The sequence below is a fragment of the Pelodiscus sinensis genome, chromosome 4 (assembly GCF_052426305.1).
Source record: "Pelodiscus sinensis isolate ZL-2025 chromosome 4, ASM5242630v1, whole genome shotgun sequence".
Taxonomy (NCBI): Eukaryota; Metazoa; Chordata; order Testudines; family Trionychidae; genus Pelodiscus; species Pelodiscus sinensis.
Window position 1 is genome coordinate 128,977,790 of NC_143055.1, and position 24,018 is coordinate 129,001,807.

The following is a 24,018-nucleotide window of genomic DNA, read 5'->3' on the forward strand; positions in this document are numbered from 1 at the left end:
TCTTCATGCTGATATCCAAATTAAGAGAATGGTATTATAAATTTTTAAAATAAAACCTGCATAATTTCTTTGCTTCTAATTAAAAGACTCACTGATAACATCTAAACAGTTTACATGAATTTCAAAACACCTCACATGAGTATTTTACGTGACCTGCTATCTAAGAGCATTTTGGAACACTGAGGATCAAATGAGGTAAAGTGATCTGTCCTGAAATAATCTACACATTCAAGATTTACTGTATTGCAAATGCTTAAGAATGGTACCTATCCCATAAAGTTAGACTTATACCAAAATTTAAAATCTGAGAAAGTACCCCTCCAAAAAGTTCTTGATATACACACTACACAATTTAATTCCAGCTGCAAGATTTGTAAACAGAATTTTCATACTTGAACAAATTGGGCCAGGGGAGCACTTGTAATGGTTTAATTGCTTTAATAAGCAAGCTGCAGCCACTTCAATTTAATTGCTTGAGCACTTGGCCAAATCTGTTTAATTAGGCTTCTGGAAACATTGAGTTCACAATGGGCAAGCTTGGAGATTTAACAGAGCTATAACAGTCACTTCTAGACTAGTTTAGTTGTTGTTTATATGTAAATTTAAAGTGTATAAGCTGGCTCCTCTGGAGCATGTGCTCTGCCTCCTTTCTGCCCCTCTCCCGCTTTGCTTTTGCGGAAGGTGGGCACAGGGGGAGTAGGGAAGGCTGCTGCAGAGCAGCCTCTGTCTGCAGTGGGACCAGACTCGTTGCGGACAGAAGTTGTTCTGTGGGATGCCTGTACAGCCTCTGTCCATGGGGAGTTTAGGCCTTCCATTGACACAGGCTGCTGCCACCCCATGCTGCTACCTCTGTATTGGGGCAGCAGAAAGGAGTCAGTCTGTGCGGGGAGCCAGTTTTTAAATTGGCTCCCACCTGCCAACCTGGACTGCTGCCTCTGATACAGTCTGGTATTTGAATGTTCTGTCCAGGAAACAAATTGAGAAAATACTGGACATATAAATGTCTGATATTTCCTAATTAAGTAAGTTTTTTGATTATCATAAATATCAGTACATAGTTGCGTACTGTCTGGCTGGTAGACACGCTCACGCTGCATGAGCGTGACTACTAGCCAGGCAGTACGCAACTACACAGTAGGGGGAGGCGGGGCTGGGGTGGGATGGAATCCCTAGGGCCGGATTCACCCGTGCGCCCTGCCTGGACCGTGTGTAGGACAGACAGTGCCCCAGGAGCTGCATGCACCCAGGCAAGCCGGTTCCCTCCCACTCCCTTCTCAGCCAGCTCTGCTCCCCGCCCCGAACTCCCCCACCAGCCCTGCTCCCCCTGTCCAGTTTGACCTCCCCTCCCATTGGAGATCAAGTGTGTCCGGTATTTTTGTTGAAACCATCTGGGAACCCTCGGGCCTCCCTAGGAGTGGGGCTGGGAGTGCGCTGGCTGCTGCACCGCCCCTGGGAACTATCCAATAGTCGTGGAGCTGTTAAAATGTGATGCGGTCACAGGACTATTTGATTACACGCTCTCCAGCATCCCTGCTCCAGGGTTTGAGAGCAACAAGGTGGAGGAGGACACATTGTCATTGGCCCAACCTCTGCTAGTGACAGATGGGCCTAAATGAGCAGGCAACCAAGAGCTTGTATTGAATCGATACACGTGGTCTCTGCGGGGAGGGTGGCGGCCATGCAGTGGAAATGCTGCACTTGCAGCTTTCCATTAGCGTGGGCCACCCTGCCCCTGGAGCGCCCAGGCTGCCCCAGCGATGCGCTCGGCGCTCAGCCGCTGCCTTCCCTCACTCGCTCGGAATCGATTGGTTTTGCTTTGTTTGGTTTTTTTTTTCTTCTTCCCCACTCGCTGACAGTTGTTGGCCCTTACGGCCATCCGTACGTTCCACCGCGGCATTGTCCCCGCAGGGAGAAGAGGGAGGAGCGAAGAGGCGCGCTGGTGACGTCACCGCACTCGATGTCGCCTCCCCCGAGCCCCGCGCGCCAAATTCGAACGCGGCAGCAAGCGAAGCAAGCGCGCGCGTGTGTCCGCTCAGAACGCACCACTGGGGCGCCCGGCTCGCGCGTGCAACGGTAACTGCAACGGCAGCGTCTCCATGGCTACCCCGCCCAAGCGCGGCCGGGCCCACGGCAGCATCAAGAAAATCGCCATAGAGGGCAACATCGGTGAGGCCCCGCCGCTTCCCCCTCCCTCCCCGCCGGGGGCCTGCGCTGTCCTCCCCTGAGGCTTGGCGGGAAGCGCCGGGCCCTGGCCCATCCCGGGGCTCCCCTGCCTCCCGGGAGCGAAGCCGGGTGCGGTTACCGGCGGGGTGGTTCTCCCGGTGACGCGGCTTCCGGCCGCCCCCTTGGCAGCCGCTTCCCGCTCCGCGCGCTGGCGCCAACCGCGCCGGGTCGGCCGGTACGGGCGGGAGGCTGCCGCGGGTTCTTCGCCCGGGTGTGAGCCAAGCGGCCTCCGTGTACGCTCGCTTCGCCCCCGGGACAGCCCCGCGCTGCGGTGGGGGCCAAGGCGGGACCCGCTCCCCGTGTAAACGCTCTGTTCTGGATTGGGGGAGGGGCGCGCTAGCTCCTTTGCGGTGGCGTCGCACTGTCGGTGCCGGGGTTTTTAGAGGGACAGGAGGGGGCGGGGGGATATTTTAATTGGCCCAACTTCTGCGGGTGAAAGAGACACGCTGCAGAGCCGGTTGCAGAGCGCTCCTCCCGGCCTCGTCAGTTTCCCTGCTTAGGTAAGCCCTGGGGTTAGGAAGCGTCATTACCAGATAACAAGCAGGGTGTAATCTGAAAGAGTTGCTGCTAATCATGGTACCAGTGCTGGATTGCCACATTGAAAACGGGGCCTTTTGCTGTACTGAAGTGCCTGGTTTGATTGGGCCACAAGAAATCTGATGAGGTTCAACAAGGACAGGTGCAAAGTCCTGCACTTGGGACGGAAGAATCCCAAGCATAGTTACAGGCTGGGGACCGACTGGCTAAGTAGCAGTTCTGCAGAAAAGGACCTGGGGGTTACAGTGGATGAGAAGCTGGATATGAGTCAACAGTGTGCCCTTGTAGCCAAGAAGGCTAATGGCATATTAGGTTGCATTAAGAGGAGCATTGCCAGCAGATCCAGAGATGTCATTATTCCCCTTTATTCGGCTCAGGTGAGGCCACATCTGGAGTATTGTGTCCAGTTCTGGGCCCCCCCACTGCAAAAAGGATGTGGACGCATTGGAGAGGGTACAGCGGAGGACAACCGAAATGATTAGAGGGCTGGAGCATATGACCTGTGAGGAGAGGCTGAGGGAGTTGGGTCTGTTTAGTCTGCAGAAGCGAAGAGTGAGGGGGGATTTAATAGCAGCCTTCAACTTCCTGAAGGGAGGTTCCAAAGAGGCTGGAGAGAGGCTGTTCTCAGTAGTAACGGATGGCAGAACAAGGAGCAATGGTCTCAAGTTACGGTGGGAGAGGTCCAGGTTGTATATTAGGAAAAAGTATTTCCCTGGGAGGGTAGTGAAGCACTGGAATGGGTTACCTAGGGAAGTAGTGGAGTCTCCATCCCTAAAGGTGCTTAAGTCTCGGCTTGACAAAGCCCTGGCCGGGTTGATTTAGTTGGGATTGGCCCTGTCTAGAGCAGGGGGCTGGACTTGATGACCTTCTGAGGTCTTTTCCAGCTCTATTATTCTATGAACAGATTTATTCCTTATTGTAGTACAGGTTGAACCTCTCTCGTTCGGTGCCCTCGATATGACGGGTGCCAAACCAGTGAATTTGCCAGACCAGGGAGGTCAGTATTGTTAAGCAATATTACCAACCCTTCCACTAATTAGTGGGCTCTCAGAAGACATTTAGGGGTAAGTTAGAGTTAAATAACAGCACAAAACACTGAGAGCCGGGTTTGGTGGTTGTAAACAAACTTTATAAGACTGGGGAAACTTGGTCACACACATGATAAGTGGACATCTGGCTAACCAAAAACATGGTGGACCACAGATGTTGCCTGACCAGAGAGTGATGGACTAGAGAGATTCAACCTGTATTCTTGCCAGATTTGTGTTTGATTGAGATGGGGCATCAGATGTGTTTATGGAAGATGTGAGTAGATCAAATCCCTTTAGTTTCTTTTTAATCCTGATAAATAATGATCATTGGTATCTCCCTTTCCAATGTTTCCTTACCCTTTTTGTGCATCAGGATTTTCCATGGACTGAACTGTATGCTAATGAAAAGAAACGAGTTTAACTTGATCTGAAGGCTGGGGTGTGCCTCTGGTTACTCAGTGACAAGATGAGCTTTTTGACCTCAGAGCTGCATATAGGAATTAAGGATGTAAATACCTGTTTAAAAAGTTAACCTGTTAAACAATAAGTTTAACCAATTTACCACAGAGAGCTGGGATCCTGCAGTCTAGGCTTCTCCAGCAGGGGCTTCCACTGTTGAGCTCCTGCCCATCAACCTGCCATGGATAAGCAATTCCTTCTCCTGCACCACTCAGGCTGGGCTGCCAATTAAGCAGTTACTGGGTCAGCATGTAGATAAGGCTACTGCTTACCCAGGTAACCAGTTAGCCTTTTAAATCTCTAAGAGGAATTAGGGATGTTAAATACCATTTAATTGAATAGTCAATTAACCTCATGAATTCTTATCTATTAGTTGACTATTCTATTGTATCAGAGGCAGCAGCGCAGGGTGCCAGGAGGGAGTTGGTCTGTGAGGGAATCCAGTTTAAAAACAATCTCCCCTTGTGGGTTAGGGTTAAGGTGATTTTCCCCCCCACTGCACTGCTGTCTCTGATGCCACCCCATGCTGCTTCCTGTGTATCAGCCCCTGTCCGGGGCGAGGAAGTGTTGTAAGCTCCTGGGTCTGTTGCAGCCTGGACCTGAGCCAGGCTGCCTGTCCACCTAGCTCCTAATACATTGTAAATACAGAGCTGCAGCAGGGGTAGATCCCGGATCCATCACAAATTGGGACTGAGGTGAGCTGCTAGACAGCCTGCTAAAAAATTACTGGTGGGGAGGGGAGGGAAATGCGTGTAATCTATAGCATTAACCTATAAGCTTTCGCTTATCATTTAATCAGTTGACTACACTGTTACATCTTTAGTAGAAATTGAGGTCGTCATTTCCCATGGCTTCTAGTACTGATATTGAAAGGTGGGAAATTGGCTAATTGTGTAGTCAATACACATTAGTATCAGCTACATGATTAGTTGATAGGGAAGGTGCTCAGTCCCAGCTCATGCCAGGTTCAGTTGCCCTATCCGCAGGGGGGTACCAGCAGAGAGCGGCAAGGTGGAGAGAGGAGGGGGAGGATGCAAGTAGTTGAGTAGTCTACTCGACAACTCGCTTACATGCCTAGTTCCTAATATTTCACTGATTTATTGCTCTGCTAGTTCTTATTAGCCTTATTTTTTCTCATTTTAATATACTTTTTTTAACACTTCATTCTCTTGATTTGTGGCAGACTAAACCCTTGGTTTTGTAACTGTGAGGGGGCAAATAACCCAATGATGGTGCCTTTGTAACTTTACTGGGGAGATCACTAGTTGCCTTTACATTTCTTAATTCAATGCTTTCTTGTCTAAAGATATGTTAGAAGAAAAATTAGGTGATATACCAAGAAATTAAATTTTACTTTTTAAAAAGTAACTAAAGAAGAATCAGAGCTGGAAGAGACCTCAGGAGGTCATCAAGTTCAGCCCCCTCTCCAATGCATCCACATCCTTTCTATAGCGGGGGGTCCAGAATGGGGGACACTACTCCAGATGTAGCCTCACCAGAAGATGAAGTAGGTTGTGTCAGTGGTGCATAAATGTCATTTGACCTAGAATACTAGCATGGACTAGGATTGTCTTTACTAGGGAAAAGAGTATTTTAACCCATGATAAAATAATGAAAACGCTTCTGTTGTAGTTTCTTAACCCATATTAGCTTCTGGAAGTAAACTCTAGAGGGAGCCTTTGCTTTGCATTTTTTTCCCTTAGTGAAAACAAGATTCAAGCATCTTAAGGCACCAGGGTATATTGATAAAAAACACTGTCACTCTGACAAATGCACAAAAAAGTATAAAATTAGTGTTATACAATTTAAATAAATCAGAAACAAGAGAAGTTTAAAGTTTGTATAAGATTAAAAGCTGCTCATAGCTTACATTACATTGACACTTAGAAAAACTTGCTTAGCATTTAATTCATAAATATAAGTACATAGACTTCAAATTTTCTACAGTGTGTGCACAGTTGCCAGTTTTAATTCATTAATAACTCAATGTGCAGCTTTTTTAGACTTGCTTAGTGAGGATAATTCGTGTACTAAATTTTAATGTTCATCCATTCTTTAATTATCTGTGCATATATGTGTTAGGTGGGCAGAAGTTTGAACAACAGCAAGAGATTTTTAAAGCTTTATAGAAAAATGACACAGATTATTTTTTGACATTTTTTTTAAACTATTGTCTATGCTTAGCAAGTGTGGATTTTTCCAGAATAATTAAAGTTAATAGTAATTGTGTGGCATAAAGTATTACATTTAATTTCAGGTGATTAATATAATGTATGTTTTTAAATTCAACTTTTTCCCATTATTTTTCTCCTAATTGACTACTCCACAATCATTAGCTTCCCTCTTTAATATGTCCTAGCATGCTTCTGCTACTCTGCTGTAGAATATAGTCTGCATACAAGGTGAGGGTCAGTTTATTTTTTGGTAAATTAGAATTTACCGAAAATATTATAGACTTTGATGGTTGTTACAGAGAAAGGGGAAAAAAGATTTGTTGGATATCCATCATGGTGTTCTTTTTTCCCCACACCTAATTGATGCTGTAATATTGCAGGAAGAGAACATATTGGGGAGTAGAAATGTGAATGATTACCAGGTAAAGGGTGATGCTCATCAGGTAATAGTTAGCCATTACCTGGGAGCAGCCCATGGCCCACTGTGGGTGGAAGGTTGTTCCAGCCTGTGCGAGCTGGGAGGTGGCAGCCTCATGCGGGAGTGAGGAGGGTCTGGAAGCAGTCGCAAGCAGTAGCAGCCTTAATCCATATCCTCTCCCCTTCCCTCCCCTCTGCCCCCATACAAGGCAGCTGACTCCCAGCTTGCTGTGAGATGGGAGCCACCAGGCCTGCAGGGTGGGGCAACACTTCCTGTCCACCCCTGTGTAAACAGTTAACTGGATAAACTTAATATTTAACCAGTTGAGTAATTAAACGGTACTTTACATCCCTACTGGGGAGCAATGTTCCCTCTAATCTCGTCTATCCATTTGTGGATATTTTCCATCCTTGTGCAGAATAAATGTTGTGCACCAAAGCATGTGCTAATGTGCACCACCAGTAGTAACAAAAAACTAGCTGTGAGCGCTTTGCTGCCAGATAGGTGGCATTTGAACCTCTCCTGAGTGGCTGCACAAGCACACAGCTTATAGGTAACACTGCTAGTGAGATCCTTCCAGTGCTGTATGGGAAGTGGAGGTTGTATAGAATCAGAAAAATAGACTTCTAGTGGCTAACAATTAATAGTATTCATTACTTTCTGAAAGACATATTGTGATCTTTTCTAACAGCTGCAGGAAAATCAACGTTTGTGAATATTCTGAAACAAGCTAGCCAAGAATGGGAAGTTGTTCCTGAGCCCGTAGAAAGATGGTGCAATGTTCAGAGCTGCCAAGAGGATTATGAGGTATGATGATAGCCTTTGACTTTGACTGAGATGAGTATTTCATATTATTTGCACATTATTGAGCAAGGAGAAACTGCTTCTTGGCGGATAAAGGCCTCTACTAATCTAACAAAACAGTAATAAAAATACCATCTGTGTGTGTGTGTGTGTGTGTGTGTACATGTAATAGTAACAATTTCATCAAATTTCACTATATTCCTTTGACTTTCCTTCACCTGTGTAGGTTTTGACCCTTATTAAGCAGTCCTGTGATGCTCAGATGGAATGTGTGTTTACACTTACGCATGTTTAAAACAGAGTAGGTATGGGGAGTGGAGTGATCCTTCTGGTTGTCTAGACTTATAAATATGTTGCAGAGTAAACATAATTTATACCTTATTAGCACAAATAACAGAAAAATGTCATTCCTTGCTTTCATAATCTCTCCCACTTAATGCACCTAATATTTGTGGCAAGGGAGTAGTATTGAAAAGATATGTTACCAAATCTGAGCTATTTCTGTGAAATCTTCTGAAATCTTTGGCAATAGAACGTGAACTATTGACTAAATTATTTATCTATCCTGATGTTGATTTTTACGTTCTAATTCTAGATCTATGACCCCATGGTGAAAGCCCAGCTGGGGAAGGCAAGACCCAGCTCTACCCCTTCCACCCGAGGTCCTGCCCCTTTTGCCTGAGGCCATTCCCACTCCCAGCTCTATCTTTCTGGGCCATATGGAGAGCTGGGGGTGCTGGGCTGCAGCCCCAGCATGACCCTCCCCAGCAGCTGGGAAAAGCCAAGCTGCCATGCAGAGGCCCTCTCCCTCCCTGGTGGCTGGGGGGAGCTGGGCTGCCACGCAGTGGCCCTATCCCTCCCTAGTACTGGACTGCTTCTGCTTCTGCGTTTCTAGCCCCCAGGAAGGAGGTGCTGGGAGCACCGGGGCATTGTGGGAAGTGCTTTGTATTCATGCTCATCAGTGTGAAAGAAGCTATTTGCATATATGTTTGCATGTACATGCAACCATACTTAAGTTGTGGCCCTTGGCAGGTGCTGAGAATATCACTGTGGCCTGATTTACAAACTGAAATGCCAACTATCTCGCTATAGTTTTATTAAAAGGAAAAGTGAATATTGCTTAATTGTGTAACAGAAGCAGATATTTTTCTTTTACAACAGAAATATAGCCTGGAAGGAATCTCAGGAAGTCACTATTCCATCCTCCTGTGTTGAGGCAGAACTGAGTATGCCTAGACTATCCATGACACACATTTGTCAATGATAATCGAAATAACAAGTGAACATACATGCACATTAAGTATGTTTATATGCTCACCTTAAGACAGATGGGAACAATGTAATCTAGTAGTTGTAATACAGGCATGGGAATCACGTCTGACTTCTGTTCCCAACCTGTTGTGTGAACTTGGGTACGGTTCTACTCCTCAGTTTCTATGTGTGTATGCAAATTATTGGTGTTCTCATTTTGTAAAAGTCCTAGAGGTAAGCCATTATAGAAATGCAAAATAGTAATTATTATCATTAGTAAGATTTTTTTTTTCTGTTTCTTCACATTATGAAGACCATTTTCAGTTATATTTGTTAAAGCTACTTTAAAAAAAAATAAACAAAAGAAAGGCATTCCTTTTCACTCTGCCTGTACATTTCTCCCCACCCCTCCCCATAGGATTATGACCAGACAAAATTTATCTTTAGTTACATGCCAAAAATGTGTTTTCCCCCTGCCCTCCTGCTCCATCCTATTACTCAAACAGCTAAGGCATTTTGTTCAAAATTTCCACATAAATAGAGCCTTCAGGAACATAATAAGCATAATGTATTGGGCCAAAATATGTATGTGTTTTGGAAAGCTGTTTAAGTTTATAAAAACACAAGGTTTTAATGGAAGCTGTATTATGACCTTAACTATAACAGGCACTGAGAGCACACGCTACAATACTTTGTGTTTATATAATGCCTGCCTTCCAAGGATATCAAAGCGTTCTACAAACATTCACATCCACATGAGATAGGGAAGTAGTATATCTGTTTTTCACATAGGGGATCTGAGACTTGGCAAGTCACTTAACCTTTTCATAAGTCACATATTAAGATAACAGCAGAGACTAGAATAAAGCCTCATATTCTATATTCAAAATGCTGTGCTTTAAGCCCCTAAACCCTGCTTTTTTCCCTTGGAGTCCAAACACTGAAACTTTGTCAAACTATGGGTTGAGTCTTTCTGCTGCCGCATCCGTTCGTTTGTACAAATGGCTTTGTGTTTGGATGTCAGGTCATCTTTACTAGAAAAGCTGTAAAATATGCAGTGCTTTTGTCCCACATAGGGATATAAGCGACTACTCGAGTAGTAGACTACCTGATAAGCCAGTTTCCCTCTAGCACCATCTCCATGGTTCAGGGAGCGGAGCGGAGTGGGCAGGGGAGGCAGAGCTGCAGACTCTGGGAGCCTCCTGCAGGCTCTGGGGGCCACCCATGCTGCAGCTCTGCATTTTAAATGTAGTAATTGCTGCTGGGCTCTTAATACATTTAAAATGCAGAGTCGCAATGGTCCTGAAGCCAGCGTGAACTGGGATTGCTCAATCCCGGTTTTTGCTGGCTCCCGTAGCTACCCCTGCTGTGGCTCTGCATAGCGCCTTCCATTATTGACTGGTCGTGTAGTCGATAAAAATTGTATCGACAACACGATTAGCCAGATATCCTTTCCTTAACATACTTAGTCCCACAGTTCATTTCTGTTTTCTGAATTTGCATGCAGTGGCATTCCAGCTGTTAATTTTATTGTCATCATGAAATAACTCCTTCAGCTAAGAGAGGAAGATACCTAATTCTGTGTCTTAGGAATTCTATTCTTGTCCTTGTATGACATGTTTAGAGTGTACATAGCCATCTGCTTAGATGTCATGTCTGCAGCTGTTGTCAAATGAACTATAACAGATGGCACGTGCTAATCCAGCTGAATTTTAAATTTAACTCTGCTGTGTAAGAGCAAAATGTATGCTTGCATGCATAGGATTCGCCTCTAGTATCGACAGTCTTCATTTTATTTAAAAGATTGTAAATAGTAACAAATTCCTGAGACCACTAAGCATTTTAAACACTTTGGTCTGAAAATGTCCATAGTCAGGCATATCTATAGGCTTCCTTCCCTCCCCCCCCCCCCCCCCCCCATCATTGTTGCCAACTAGGATTTCACCGGAGGTAACGGAAAATTAGCCTGTGAAGCTCCATCAGTAGTAGCAACAAAGAAAAAAGGCTACTGTAGACAAAGTAGTTCTTGAAACTGACAAAGGTTGAAGATGGGAAGCTAACATGCCCTGGGAATATTTGTTCAAAAGAAATAATTTACCATGCTTTCAAACTATGGAATATATTGTCAAATGAGTAAGATGTTCCAAAAATCTTATAGTAACAGAAAATGCAGATGAAGTAATATCTTATATTGGACCAAATTCGTTGGGAAAGCTCTCTGTAGACGAGAGGTTGTTTCTTTCCACAACAGAAGCTAGTTGAATTAAAGGTATTATTTCACCCACCTTATTTGTCTCGTTTCCTGGAAATAACACAGCTACCACAGTCTTGAAGACGAAAATAAGAACAGAACTCTATTTGGACAAAACACATAATTGGTTTCTGAATTTTAACTCAAAGGTTGAGGCAATTGACTTTTGGTGTCTCATGCCTTGCAATGTGCATGAGGTGGATATGACTTACAATCCTAGTACAAACTCTAGTGTGAAATCTTCCCCTCACAGATGAATAAAGGTAAGATGCTACGCAGTTGATAACTGTATTTTCCAAAATAAAAACAGGTTATATTGTGCTCACACACACTGCCTCAGTGCAGCAGAGGTTTTTAGAGAAGTGCAGAATGCATTTTCTGGTGTTCCAACACCTCTGCACATCAGAGAGAAATTAAGGTATTGTGCAGATGTTACTTGTGCTTATAAATGGAGATTAAGTGGAAACAATTCTAGGCCTGAAAAAGGAAACTGTACCATTTTGTCATGGTAAACAATTCTGGACATTTTAGAGGTAATTTAACTAAGCTGGAACCTATAATCATTGGGCGACTTACTTTGTTAAAAATAGGAGCTGACGACATCACAGAAAAGTGGAGGGAATGTGCTTCAGATGATGTATGAGAAACCAGACCGGTGGGCATACACTTTCCAGACCTACGCCTGCTTGAGCAGAATCCGGGCTCAGCTCAACTGCCTTAATGGGAAAATTAAAGAGATGGAGAACCCTGTGGTCTTCTTCGAGCGATCTGTGTATAGTGACAGGTATGTTTTATTTGTGGACACTTGACTGAGTAGGAGAATCCTTGTAATGACTAGAAAACAGATGAGCTTTCATAAACACTTCAGAGTTAGTGGTTTCTGGTTGGCTCTCGTCAGTTGACCTTATCAGTGAATTGTTCACTTTCTCTCCATATTGTACAGTGAGGATATTTTACCAACTCAAACAATAACTGTGTTCTGTTAGCTGAATTCCATTAACTATATGTAGTTTTCTTTCTTCTTAAGAAAGGGAGGGTAGGGCTGAAGGGAGAAAGAAAAGCAAATTTTCTATTTCTCACAAACCTTTGTTCCTTTTTGTTTTATTTTATTTATTTTGAGGGCTGCTGTATGCTTGTTTTTCAGTTCCTTACCTTTCAATCTCTGACTGCAGGGGATTGAACTTCACTGTTGAGCTCCACGTCTGCAGTTTTAGCCAGCTACCATGGTGCTTCAGTGGGAGAATCATGTATTGGCTTAAATGCTCTGCCACAAAATTGTTTGTGTGGATTGTTGCAGTCTCCAGAAGGTGGTGAATATGGCAGAGCCTATGTCTGAAAACTGAAGGTTCCAGCTATGCATGACTGTCTGTGGGAAATTGCAACTGAAATAGCACGGAGTAAAGGACCACATGAGTGACAAGAGTATAGCCATCTAAAAAAGGGAGCAAATGGTTAATTACCATAAGGTCATATGACTCGAGCCAGTGAAGCAAAATTATTAGGTTTTAGCAAAACTTCATGGCCACTTTTGAAGTTTTGTTTTGTTTCTTTCAGTCTACGTATCTGCCAGGCTACATAAGTAGCTCATCCATTTTCCCTAGATATTACAGAGCATATTGAACTGGTTACTTGAACAATGAGGAAAAGTAAGTCATATTATTTAATAATTCTTTTTGGTTTTAGGTATATTTTTGCATCGAATTTATATGAATCTGATTGCATGAATGAGACTGAATGGACTATTTACCAAGATTGGCATGAATGGATGAATAAGCAGTTTGGTCAAAGCCTTCAACTGGATGGAATTATTTATCTCAGAGCCACTCCTGAGGTGAGGAATAAAACTTGATGAATTTAGCAAGAGTGAGAGTGCGATCAGATTGATGGAATTATTTATCTCAGAGCCACTCCTGAGGTGAGGAATAAAACTTGATGAATTTAGCAAGAGTGAGAGTGCGATCAGATTGACCAATGTGAGCTTCACCTATAAATCTTTGCTTAAATGAGTTCAGAACTTTTTTTGCCACATTGCACTTAATACTCTGTATAAGGTATCTCTAAATTACTGTTTGTTTGTTTTTTGAGAAATCTCATTTGTTTGCAAGCACGTCTTCAGCCCAAGCTGTCTGTTTTGGAATCTTTAAACTATCCACAGTGACTCCAAGATCTCTCTCTTGAGTGGTTATAGCTAAAATTAGTCCCTATAATTTTGTATGTTTAGTTGGGATTATTTTTCCAATGTGCATTACTTTGCATTTATCAACATTAAACTTCATAATTTCATTTACCATTTTTGTTGCCCAATCCCTTAGTTTGGTGAGATCTTTTTGAAGCTCTTCACTTTCTGCTTTGGTCTTAACTATCTTGAGCAGTTGAGTATCATCTGCAAATTTTGCCACCTTATTGTTTACCCCTTTCTCCAGATTGTTTATAAATAGGTTTGGTCCCAGTATAGACTCTTGGGGGACACCGCTAGTTTCCTCTCCCCATTCTGAAAACTGACCATTTATTCTTATCCTTTGTTTCCTGTAGTTGTCGTCTCATGAGTTACAATCCATGAGAGGACCTTCCCTCTTATCCCATGACAACTTACTTTACTTAAGAGCCTTTGGTGAGGGACCTTGTCAAAGGCTTTCTGGAAATCGAAATACGCTATATCCACTGGATTCCTCTTGTCTACATGCTTGTTGAGCCCAGGCATGATTTTCCCTTTACAGAAATCGTGTTGACCTTTCCCCAACAAATTATGTTCATCTCTGTGTCTGACAATTCTACTCTTAACTATAGTTTCAACTAATTTGCCCAGTACTGATGTTGGACTTACTGGTCTGTAATTGCCAGGATCACCTCTAGAACCCTTTTAAAATATTGGCGTCACATTAGCTATCTTCCAGTCATTAGGTACAGAGGCTGATTTAAAAGATAGTTTACAAACTACAGTTAAATGTTAAATTGCGGAACTATTGAGTTTTTTCAGAACTCTTGGGTGAATGCCGTCTGATCCCGGTGACTTGTAACTGTTAAGTTTATCAGTTTGTTCCAAAACCTCCTCTAATTACACCTCAATCTGGGACAATTCCTCAGATTTGTCACCTAAGAAGAATGACTCAGGATTGGGAATCTCTGTAACATCCTCAGGCGTGAAGACCGAAGCAAAGAATTCATTTAGTTTCTCTGCAATTACTTTATCGTTTTTGAGTGCTCCTTTAGCATCTTGATTGTCCAGTGGCCCCACTGGTTTGTTTTGCAGTCTTCCTGCTTCTGATGTACTTAAGCAACGTTTTGCTATTACTTTTGAGAGAGAGGCAGCAAAGGGGAGGAGAGGTACTTGAAAGTGGTAGCGCCGCACAGCCTTTGAAACCCCAAGGCAAGCCAGCTGTGCAGTGGGCTGTCCCTTTTAAATGCCGCCTCTGCATGATTCAAAGGGGCAGCCTTGGAGCCCGGGGTCTGGAGAAGTGCTGTAGGGAGCCCGGGATTAGCCGGGGAGTCCCCAGCTGATCCTGGGCTCCACGGCTGCCCCTTTGAATCACTCAGAGGTGGTGTTTTAAAGGGGCAGCCCGCCTCACAGCTGATTGGTGGATCAGCTGTGGGGTGTGCTGCCCCTTTAAAATGCTGCCTCCTCGCATTTCAAAGGGGCAGCTGCCATGGAGCCTGGGGTCAGCTGGGGACTTTTTATAGCCTTGGCCTTCCTAATAGCCCCACTCCCTGGTTAAGGCTTTACCAATAAACATAAGGTTAAGTTTCAAAGCTTTGTTAAGAAGCCCACAGCTTCCAACTTCTGGCCTCAGCGCATGGTCCTTCAAACAAACAGCTCAGCATGTGGACCAACAAACAAATACACACAAGCTCAGCACACAGTATCTTTCTGGCTACCATCAAGTACTCCCTAAACACATGTACAGATAACCGCTTACTCCAAGGGTCCTGTAATCGCTCCTCCGTCACTTGAAGAACTCCCTCACAAAACTCCGTTAGCTGCTCCTGTTGAATTTTTTTTTAATTTTCTCGGTATAATTTTGACACGTTTTATCATCAGCCCTAGTTCATTAATATTAATTTCCAGGGAAAGGAGGTGGGATAAGGGCGTTTGGGTTTGAGATCCTGGATTGACTTAAATTTTAACAAGTGATCTTGAGCATAAAAAGATTGGAGACCACTGCTTTAGATTATTAAAATCAGAAGAACTTAAAAATATAATATACTTTATGTTGTTTATGCTGTTGACTTTTTGTACTCCATTCAGTGGGGACAGTGTGGTTGTGATCCAAAATGTGGTTGTGATACACACTCATAGACTCATAGACTTTAAGGTCAGAAGGGACCATTATGATCATCTAGTCTGACCCCCTGCACACTCTAAGAGAAACTTTTGGATTTGCCAGTTAACCAACACCTCCTCATTGGCCTCCATCAGCTAAATCTGGAGGAGTCTTTCTGTATTCCTAAACTCAGTCACTAATTTAAAGGTTAAGAGTGTAGGGTATTTGGTTTAAATGGTAGTTCAAGAGTGTTGAAAATAAATTAGACTTTTATCTTTAATTCTATTGTTGTAAATTGGTCCACTTTTTCTCTTTCTGCTTTTAGAAATGCTTAAATAGGATTTACTTGCGTGGAAGAGATGAAGAACAAGAAATTCCTGTTGAATATCTGGAGAAGCTTCACTACAAACATGAAAGCTGGCTTCAACATAGAACATTGCGGTATGGTTTTTGTTTGCATTTTTTTGGGCCTAATGTATTCCTGGAATCATTTGTCAGTGTCTCTCTCTTTTTCACAAGGTTTTGATTAAGACTTCACTTGTCCTTGGAAACTTCAAGCCCTGGTGGCTTTTAAAACATCAAGTAACATATGCATTTGGGTTTCTTATAACAATATTTGTAAATGTCTTATTTGGTTCCTCACAGGGTTTTGAAGTAGGGATGTAATAGCATAGTTGATAAACTGATAAGCAAAAGCTTATCAGTTAATGCTATAGACTACATGCATCACCCACCAGCAAACTTTTTAATGCTCTGGCCAGCAGCCCAGCTCAGTCCCGGTTTGTGCTGGGTTTGGGGACCTACCCCTGCTGTGGCTCTGCGTTTAAAGTGCATTGGGAGCCATGTAAGAATGCAGCCTGGCTCAGTTCCAGCTCGTGCTGGGACTGGGAGCACAGACAACCCTCTGGGCAACCAGAGGCAGCAGCGCAGGGCAACAGGCAGCAGTCTGCAAGGGCAGCCGTTTTTTAAACTGGCTCCTCTAGCAGACCAGGTTCTGCTTGGCATCTTGGGAGCGGGGCCAGAGGTTAATTGACTATTCAGTTAACTGATATTTAACATGCCTATTTTGAACATAATTTTGGGTTCAACTCCTGTTTACCTCAGTTGGATCTGAGAGCATTCAGCTGGGATATATCATCTGCACATGATTGAAGTCACTTAAAGATGATGGTCGGTCACTCTCCACATGGACAACTCAGGTTATTTATTTAGGAGCATAACCAAGGAATCAAGCTCTAGGATTCTGTATTTAAAAATGAAGGCTATGATTTGTTAAGTTCTGCATTTCTCCTAGTCTGGGAGATTTTCATTAATATTCCTGTGATGAAGACTTAATTTATTTTTACTGTGCAATTAATATTATTTCTGTCCTTTTTCTATTCCTACACTCCTGTTTCTATATAGGACGGATTTTGAATACCTGGAAGAACTACCTATCTTAACACTGGATGTTAATGAAGATTTCAAAGGCAACAAAGACAAGTATGATGATATGATTGAAAAGGTAAAACTTAAAGAAAAACCAACTTTTTGCTATATAAAGTTTATGCATTCAATACAAGATCACATTTATGTTAAAGGAAAAAACTATATAATTTGTAACAGCAGTCAGTCTGTAACTTCAGAACCATCTCTCATCGTAATTTTTCTGTGCAATATTTAACCTAAAACTTTTAAAGGCACATTTTGAGAACCGTACTGGTAACTGCCCGTGTGTGGGAGTGCATATACATGCACAAATATATGCACCTCTAAGCAACATGAAGGACTCCTCTATTCAATTCCCTGCTATCACCACTTTGAGTCAGTAACTAATATGTTTGAGTTTTGACCCAAAGAGCATATTGACAGTAGGCTCTGTGGACTTTACCATTTGGAGAAGGAAAACACATGATTCTTATTTGTGACACTGGTAGTATACAAGCCCATTAAAAGACTGTAATTAAAAATAAAATTACAAAGCAAAATGTCTCCTCCCTGCATTTAAAAATACGATAGACTTCATCATTTAAACATTAAGCATGTTTCTTAAACATTAAACAATTAAACTGATCTTATGTTGCTGTCATTCTACTCTTGTCATACACAACTACAAGAAAGTTTATTAAAAGCAGCAGACAAAAATACCTCTGAAAAGCAATACTCTTCTTGCCTTGGTAAAGTATCTGTATCAGCAAGAGCTCTCTGATCGATTTATCACTTCTACAGCAGACCCGATAATTGACGGCTGGTGGATTGATCGCTTTAGTGTCGATCCACAGCAAAGTGTAGACCAGGGCTTAGTTTCTCATTTTACCTGCTAAAACAGCCTGCATAGTTTCTGATGGTGTCAGTTTGGTACATTATTAGGCCTCCTAAAATTCACTCACTACCCTGGCTGTAGTGAGTTGAATATGCTTCCTCTTCAGTTCAGGGCGGGAAATCCATTTCCTGCATAGCACTGATATGGCGCTACAGAGTTAAGCCATTGGGGATACATGTTAAAATGTGCTAAGCTTTTGCTAGGGATATTTTTTATTTATTTTTGTATATAATAGAACCTCAGATTAATGAAACCTCGAGAATGGAGGTTTGTAAATCTGAACTAAACATTATGGTTCTGTCAAGTTTATAACCAAATGTTGACTTAATACAGCTTTGGAATTTTATAGAAGAAAAATGTTGCCCCTTCCCCCTTTTTAAAAAGTAGCCTATGTTTAATATAGTATTGTATTTGCTGCTTTTTGGGAAGGGTGGGATGTCTCTGCTACTACTTGATTGTGTACTTCCAGTTCAAATGAAATATATGGTTGACTGGTCATTTGTAATTCTGGTGTTGATAAATCTGAGGCTCTACTGTATTTCTAATCCTGAAGAGAAGATTCTCAAATAGCTGCAAGAGAGCTCATTAGTGTTCATATATTAAGGATATACATTTTCTGATCTTGTATACCTGTTAAAACCACTCATCCTCTGTAACAACTTTAGATGTAATCTTAAACAGTTTTGTTGCATTTTAGGACACTTCACTTGTTTTAAAAGCATAGGAGAATTCCATATCTGTATAATGTGTAAGCTACTTTTGGTTCTGCATCGGGATGTTAAATGGCATTTAATCAGCTAATAGACTAATCAATGGAATTTCCATTGACTAGCAAGTAGTTGATAAGTGGGGGAAGCTCAGTGGGGTTAGCTCGCTGTCCTGTGAACTAACCCTGATGTGGCTTTGCCTTTTAAATGTATTAAGAGCTGCTGGGCTCTTAATACATTTAAAAGGCTTACGTGCAGCAGGGGTGACCAGGTGTGAGCCAAAAATCAGCTCCGCACAGCACCGGCTCTTGCTTCCCCTACTTGCTGCCTCTCTCTGATAGAGGCAGCAAGGGGAGAAAAGCGACTAGTGAAGTCACTAATTGCTTACAATCCCTAGTTCTGCGCCTGCTAAACTTGAGGAAATTTGGCTTGCAACTCTGGCCACAAAATTGCATGATTAGCTGTGAGATGTTTATTTCACCCAATAATTATACCTTGTAGTACAGTATAAGGCAATGGAAAGGTGAAAAGTCAGTTCTCCTAGATCTGTTTCTAAATACACTTCATTTGATTCAAAATATGTGCTGTTTTTTCAGGTCAAGGAATTTTTGAGCACTTTATAATCCTTTTGAAGAGCAAATGGAAACAAACTGTTCCAAACATCCAAGAGATCCGAATTTGGATTCGAATTCAGCTTTCTTATAAAGTGTCTGAAGAAGAGAAGTTCAGTATTGCTTTAACAAGTTGCGTGGAACATAACATACTTGGCAATATTTGTCTTACAAAATGTACGTGTGATGATTTTCATAAACCATTGGGCCTGTTCAGTGTTACGTAGAAGATTTTAACAAGTTACTCAACATTACAAAGAGTCCCTGGAGCCCTTAATTCCTATTGCTGTTTTTGATCAGAAATAGGGTCCCATAAAACACTTTTCCTATTCTGTCCCTTATATCTATTTAATTCCCATGTAGGTAGGGGTTTTTATCAGAATTGGTCTGTACTTTTTTAGTGGAGTTTGAGAGTCTGCAAGGGAAGTTGTACTTTATGTAGCAGTTTCTTCACAGTTAGGGAAAGAAGATATTAAGGGGAAACTCTTTCTGCTGATGAGAGAATGAATTTACCATAAAGTCCTATACATGAAAGTACAAAATACCATGTTTTAATAATTCCAGTAGATTGGTGGCACTTTGCCCAGAATGAGTTGGATCAAAACCCAAACATAGTTAAAGCCCAATGATCCTTTAACAAACTTCTGTGTCTGCCATTTTGTAAAGTAGGGTATTTAATAGTTTCCATCTGTTGGCACTTGTTCTTTTTTTGTTTTATAACTTTCCCTAAAAAAATAATTTATACAGCTCTAAACTTTTCATATTGGATCATTTCTATATGAAATTAAGGAATCTCTTTTTGGTAGCCAGTAAGTCTTCCTGCAGAGGTCACCATCCCCTCGTTGAATGCTGAAATGAGACCGTAAAGCTATGTAAGCTGTCTTTAGGTTTTAAATTGTGTTTTTAAATGTGATATGAATAGACTTTTAAATGTCGTGAGGGGAGTTGCATTGTTCTTACCTAGCAGTCTCATTCTGTTTTAATTTCTTGTCTAGTTAACTGCAATCAAAAGGGGAGAAATTTGTGGAGGAACCACTGTTTTAATGCACTGATGTTAGTAATCGTGATTTTTTGTTTTGTTTTCAGAGTCAGTAAACATCATCAACCATTTAGTAAATATGTTTTAAAATATGTATTGTATTTTGTGTCATGTTTTGCATTAAATATTTTTTTCTTAAATCTTCTAGTAATTACATCTTATGTGGTGTTGCTTGGATCCTTAACTCAGTTTTTTGTTTTTCTTCATTAAATCAATGAAGATGGGCATGGGGATGAGGGGCTCAGTATGCAGGCTGCCCTGTGAAGAGAGGGCAGCCCCACCCCTTTTTCCATGCAGCAGCTTGGGGCCAGTTGAGAAGCATTTGTTCATAGCCGCTACGACTGCAGTGGGCACAGCCAGGTGAGAAGTGCATGTCCCTTGGCAAGTGGATAGACACACACACACAGACAAGCAGACATAAACTCTCTGAAATGTACAATAAATAGCTGTCCCTTTCTGCACCTTTGCCCCCTGCTGCTCCAATGGGGTTATTTCTGCCCCGTGTTCATTCTGCAGTATAACTCCCTCCTACCAGACCCCTCCCTTTTCATTTTATGCGAAACAATCTAATTCTACATGTCTCAATACCCTGTCACAAGTCTGGCCTGACAGGAAGTAGCTGCATACCAAATTTGGTGGTCTTAGCTCTTACTGTTTAGTAGGAGTTCTTGAACAAAAGGACAGACTGACATGCATGTTTCTGAAATTATATAAAACTAGACTAGCAGACTTAACCTATACTAGCAGGCTTACCCAGCATCATTCAGGGCAGGGGGCTTGTGGTGTGGGGATGCAGGAGTCAGGGCAAGGGGTAGGGTAAACTCAGTGCAGGAGGATCAGGGCAGGGGTCTTGGAGGTATAGGACATGTACTAGGGCTGCCTGTGGCAGTGACGACACTGATGCAGTTGCCAGCTCCCCCATCTCTGGGGCAGGAGCAGGAGTGGCACAGTCCCAGCCTGTGGTGGACTCCTCTGGGGTGGCAGGTCTGCTAGCTGCCAGGGCTCCATCCCAGTCTAGTACTGTGGCTGAGGGATATGGGGGGGGGGAGAGTAGATGTTTGGGAAGAGGTGCCACTTACCTAGGCCAGTGGCCAGCAACATGAGGAGTCCTGGCCCTAGCTGGCCACTGTCTTAGTGGTGCGGCTGCCCCCCTGGGGTACTACTATACAACTGTCCCATGTTCACTCTACTCCGTGTTCACTCTGTAGTATAACTTCTGTTGATCAGCCCCCTGCCTTTCTGTGTTATGGAAAATAATCTCATTCCAGGCACAAGGGAAACTCTGACCTTGCTTTAAGTTAGGATAAGAGGAAGCTGCATACCAAATTTTGTGGTGTTTAACTCTATTTAGGAGGAGTTCTTGAACAGACAAGCAGATGAGCGGACGGACAGACTCAGACAGGCACACAAACTCAAATACATATATGGAGGATACAGTTGGCTTTTGAATCCAAATGTTCTAATGTCGGAGGATTTTTGTTGGAGTGGTGTTGACATTTCCGGTCAGTTTTGAGAGACTCTCATACTGTGTGACTAGACTAATGTTGTAAAAATCTAACTTTAGACTGAAACACACAAATGTGTAGAAAGAAGAACTTTGTTGCACTTACTAAATTTGTTGGCTTTCAGTATCCTGTAGCCGTTATGCATAGGTTGACAATATGTAATATTCTTACAGCCATTTACTGAGGTAAATATATGCCAAGTTCTTGAACAGTATACATTCACTAATATATTTTTTAAATAATGTGTTACTGAGTCCAGATTTCCCACAAATGGAAAATGTGTCTGCTTTGATAGAGGCACAAAGACAATTTTCATAAAGTGCAGTGACTGGTCTTTTTCTCCATAGAATTACTAATTCCATATATTTTTTTCCAGATTTGGCCAGGGCTGCAGAGGCAAAAGGAAAGACATTCTAAGATCTTAGCTTCAGATACTGAGTTAATTTAAAGCCAGAGTCAGAGTTTGGAAAAGATTCAGTTCAGATTTAAACAAACTTGCATCAGGTATGGGGAAAATTTTCTTGCCAAATCTACACCAGACACTAGTAATTTATTTTAACCAAGGTTTCAGCTGCCAAGATTTAATATTTTTGTGTAATCATGAACTTAATTATTTTGATACCCGTTCTCCATGGCATGAACAGGTTCAAGTTATAATTGATATTTTTCATACACATCACATATCAGAATTCTGGGTGAGATTGTATGCAACCAGTTCCAGAATGAAATACAAAATCACCACAAGCCATGTAGGAATTCAAAAAAGAAAGTTTTAGCAACTTATAAGAACAGTTTTAAATGCTGTGAATGTACAGAATGTTTTAGGGCTTTGGTAATAATTATGGACAGCACTGGAAGCTGAATTTATTAGTACATAGAACAGAAGTAGCACGAACAGCGGCAGATGAAATTTGCCTTCACTGTGCTGTTGGTCCCTCTAGGTCAGAGTTAAGGCACAATCTCTTCAATGCAAGGAGGATTCAGTCTCTGTCTCCATTCAGTCCTCGGTGTCAGCTTAGACAATTGGAGCCCTGCTGGATTTTTTTATATTTAAAAATTAGGTATATGTAAGTGATGCTTTTCAGGGCAGAGGTCATGTATTCAGGTGAGTGTAAATTATATAGTATAGTAGGGTGTAGATTCTGGTTGAGACTATGGAGTCAATTTTAGTTACAGATATTAAACAATAGAATTAATATACCCTTTCGTGGTGGAAAAAGCAGTCTATGTCACAGCCATGTGTTAATGGAATTGGGGAAGTAAGTGAAAAAAGCCTTGACTGCTTAAAGGTGGGGGGGGAAATTGACTGTGTATTAAATATTGGCTTTCAGAGACTGCAGAAAGTGTTTTTCTTTTAGTGTTTTCAAGGATTTCAAGCAGGCTGGTCCTGGAGCCCTAGTCCAAGATTTTCAGATTATATTTACCCACCTAAGAACACTGATAATTAAATATTTTGACTATTCATAACCTTCCTTGATTTCATGGGGAGCAGTTGAATGCACTTGGTAAAATAGGTAAGATATCAGACTCTAATTTTAGTTTCCTGTTTCTAAAAATTTCATCTTCATCAACTAGTGTTTTATTTTTTCCCCAATAAACTGTAAGTAAATTTTAAGCTTGAGTGTCACAGCTGAGGGTAAAAGCCTGACTGACTCTGAGTGTTGCTCACGCTTGCTCCTCTAGTCTGGTATGCATTCCTTCCAAAACAAACCTCAGAAAGGAACTAACAGTTGCACCATACTGCACAATGAAATTATACTGAAGGACAAAAAGGAACGATGGGAATTAGGCAGTTATGGCTTTAAAAAAATGTAAGATTTATATCAAGATCTGCTTGTCAGTTATTGATGGTTTGACTTTTAAATTAATCTTTTGCATTATTGAACCTGTTCCTGGCATGGACTTAGTGTAGGTTCATAGGTCACCATATTGTCGTCTTTGCCATGATTAGAATCACTTGAAACTTCTGAAATGGAACCTACTGTTGCAAGGGTTTCTGTTAGTTCTTGAGTGTTTTATATGGTTTTGTTTGTTTAGCTACTGCTTGAAAGAGTGACCCAGAATGGAGATGTTGATTTATGTAGTATTTAATACATCAACAGGGCCTAAGAATAAAATTGTCATATAGAATTTGTTTGTTTGCTTTTTTCAAGTAGGGTGCTGTTTCCAATATTAATAGGTAATATTTTAATTGCTGTCCAAAATAATTTTAGATAATTTCAGAAATGTATGTTACATTATTTTAACGGTGATCACCATAGTTACATTTTTAATTATGTGGGTTTTGACTTCTCTTATTAATACTAAGCTATTGTATATTGCAGTTTCTTGTATTCAGCACATTCACTTTGGGAATAGAGTTTGCTTTTTTTAAATTGCACATGGAATAACTCTTCTTTATTCTCCCTTTGTTTAAGCAGATATAATAAATTGTATGTAAAAAGTGA

The 24,018-nt window shown here is 41.8% G+C and overlaps 1 protein-coding gene across 5 annotated transcripts; it reads left to right on the forward strand.

Annotated features, from left to right (window-relative positions):
- The first annotated feature begins 1,837 nt into the window (after positions 1–1,837).
- On the forward strand, positions 1,838–24,018 carry DCK (deoxycytidine kinase). 5 transcript variants are annotated; one of them, XR_016349513.1, is made up of 9 exons: positions 1,838–2,166; positions 7,534–7,649; positions 11,739–11,932; positions 12,832–12,979; positions 15,733–15,848; positions 16,812–16,911; positions 19,013–21,568; positions 21,948–22,075; positions 22,930–24,018. XR_016349513.1 is itself a non-coding variant. In XM_089778141.1 (7 exons), the coding sequence occupies exons 1-7, from the start codon at positions 2,097–2,099 to the stop codon at positions 19,037–19,039; spliced, it is 771 nt and encodes a 256-aa protein (XP_089634267.1). In that variant the 5' UTR covers positions 1,838–2,096; the 3' UTR covers positions 19,040–24,018. The 5 variants fall into 5 exon arrangements, 1 of the variants encoding a protein (XP_089634267.1); XR_016349512.1 differs by having other exon boundaries at positions 19,013–22,075; XR_016349511.1 differs by having other exon boundaries at positions 21,948–24,018.

Bases quoted from the DNA above. Each gene is read 5' to 3' on its own strand.
- DCK (XM_089778141.1), top strand. From the start codon at position 2,097: ATGGCTACCCCGCCCAAGCGCGGCCGGGCCCACGGCAGCATCAAGAAA. The intron at 2,167-7,533 runs GTGAGGCCCCGC...CTTTTCTAACAG, and splicing joins CGCCATAGAGGGCAACATCG to CTGCAGGAAAATCAACGTTT. The intron at 15,849-16,811 runs GTATGGTTTTTG...GTTTCTATATAG, and splicing joins CTTCAACATAGAACATTGCG to GACGGATTTTGAATACCTGG.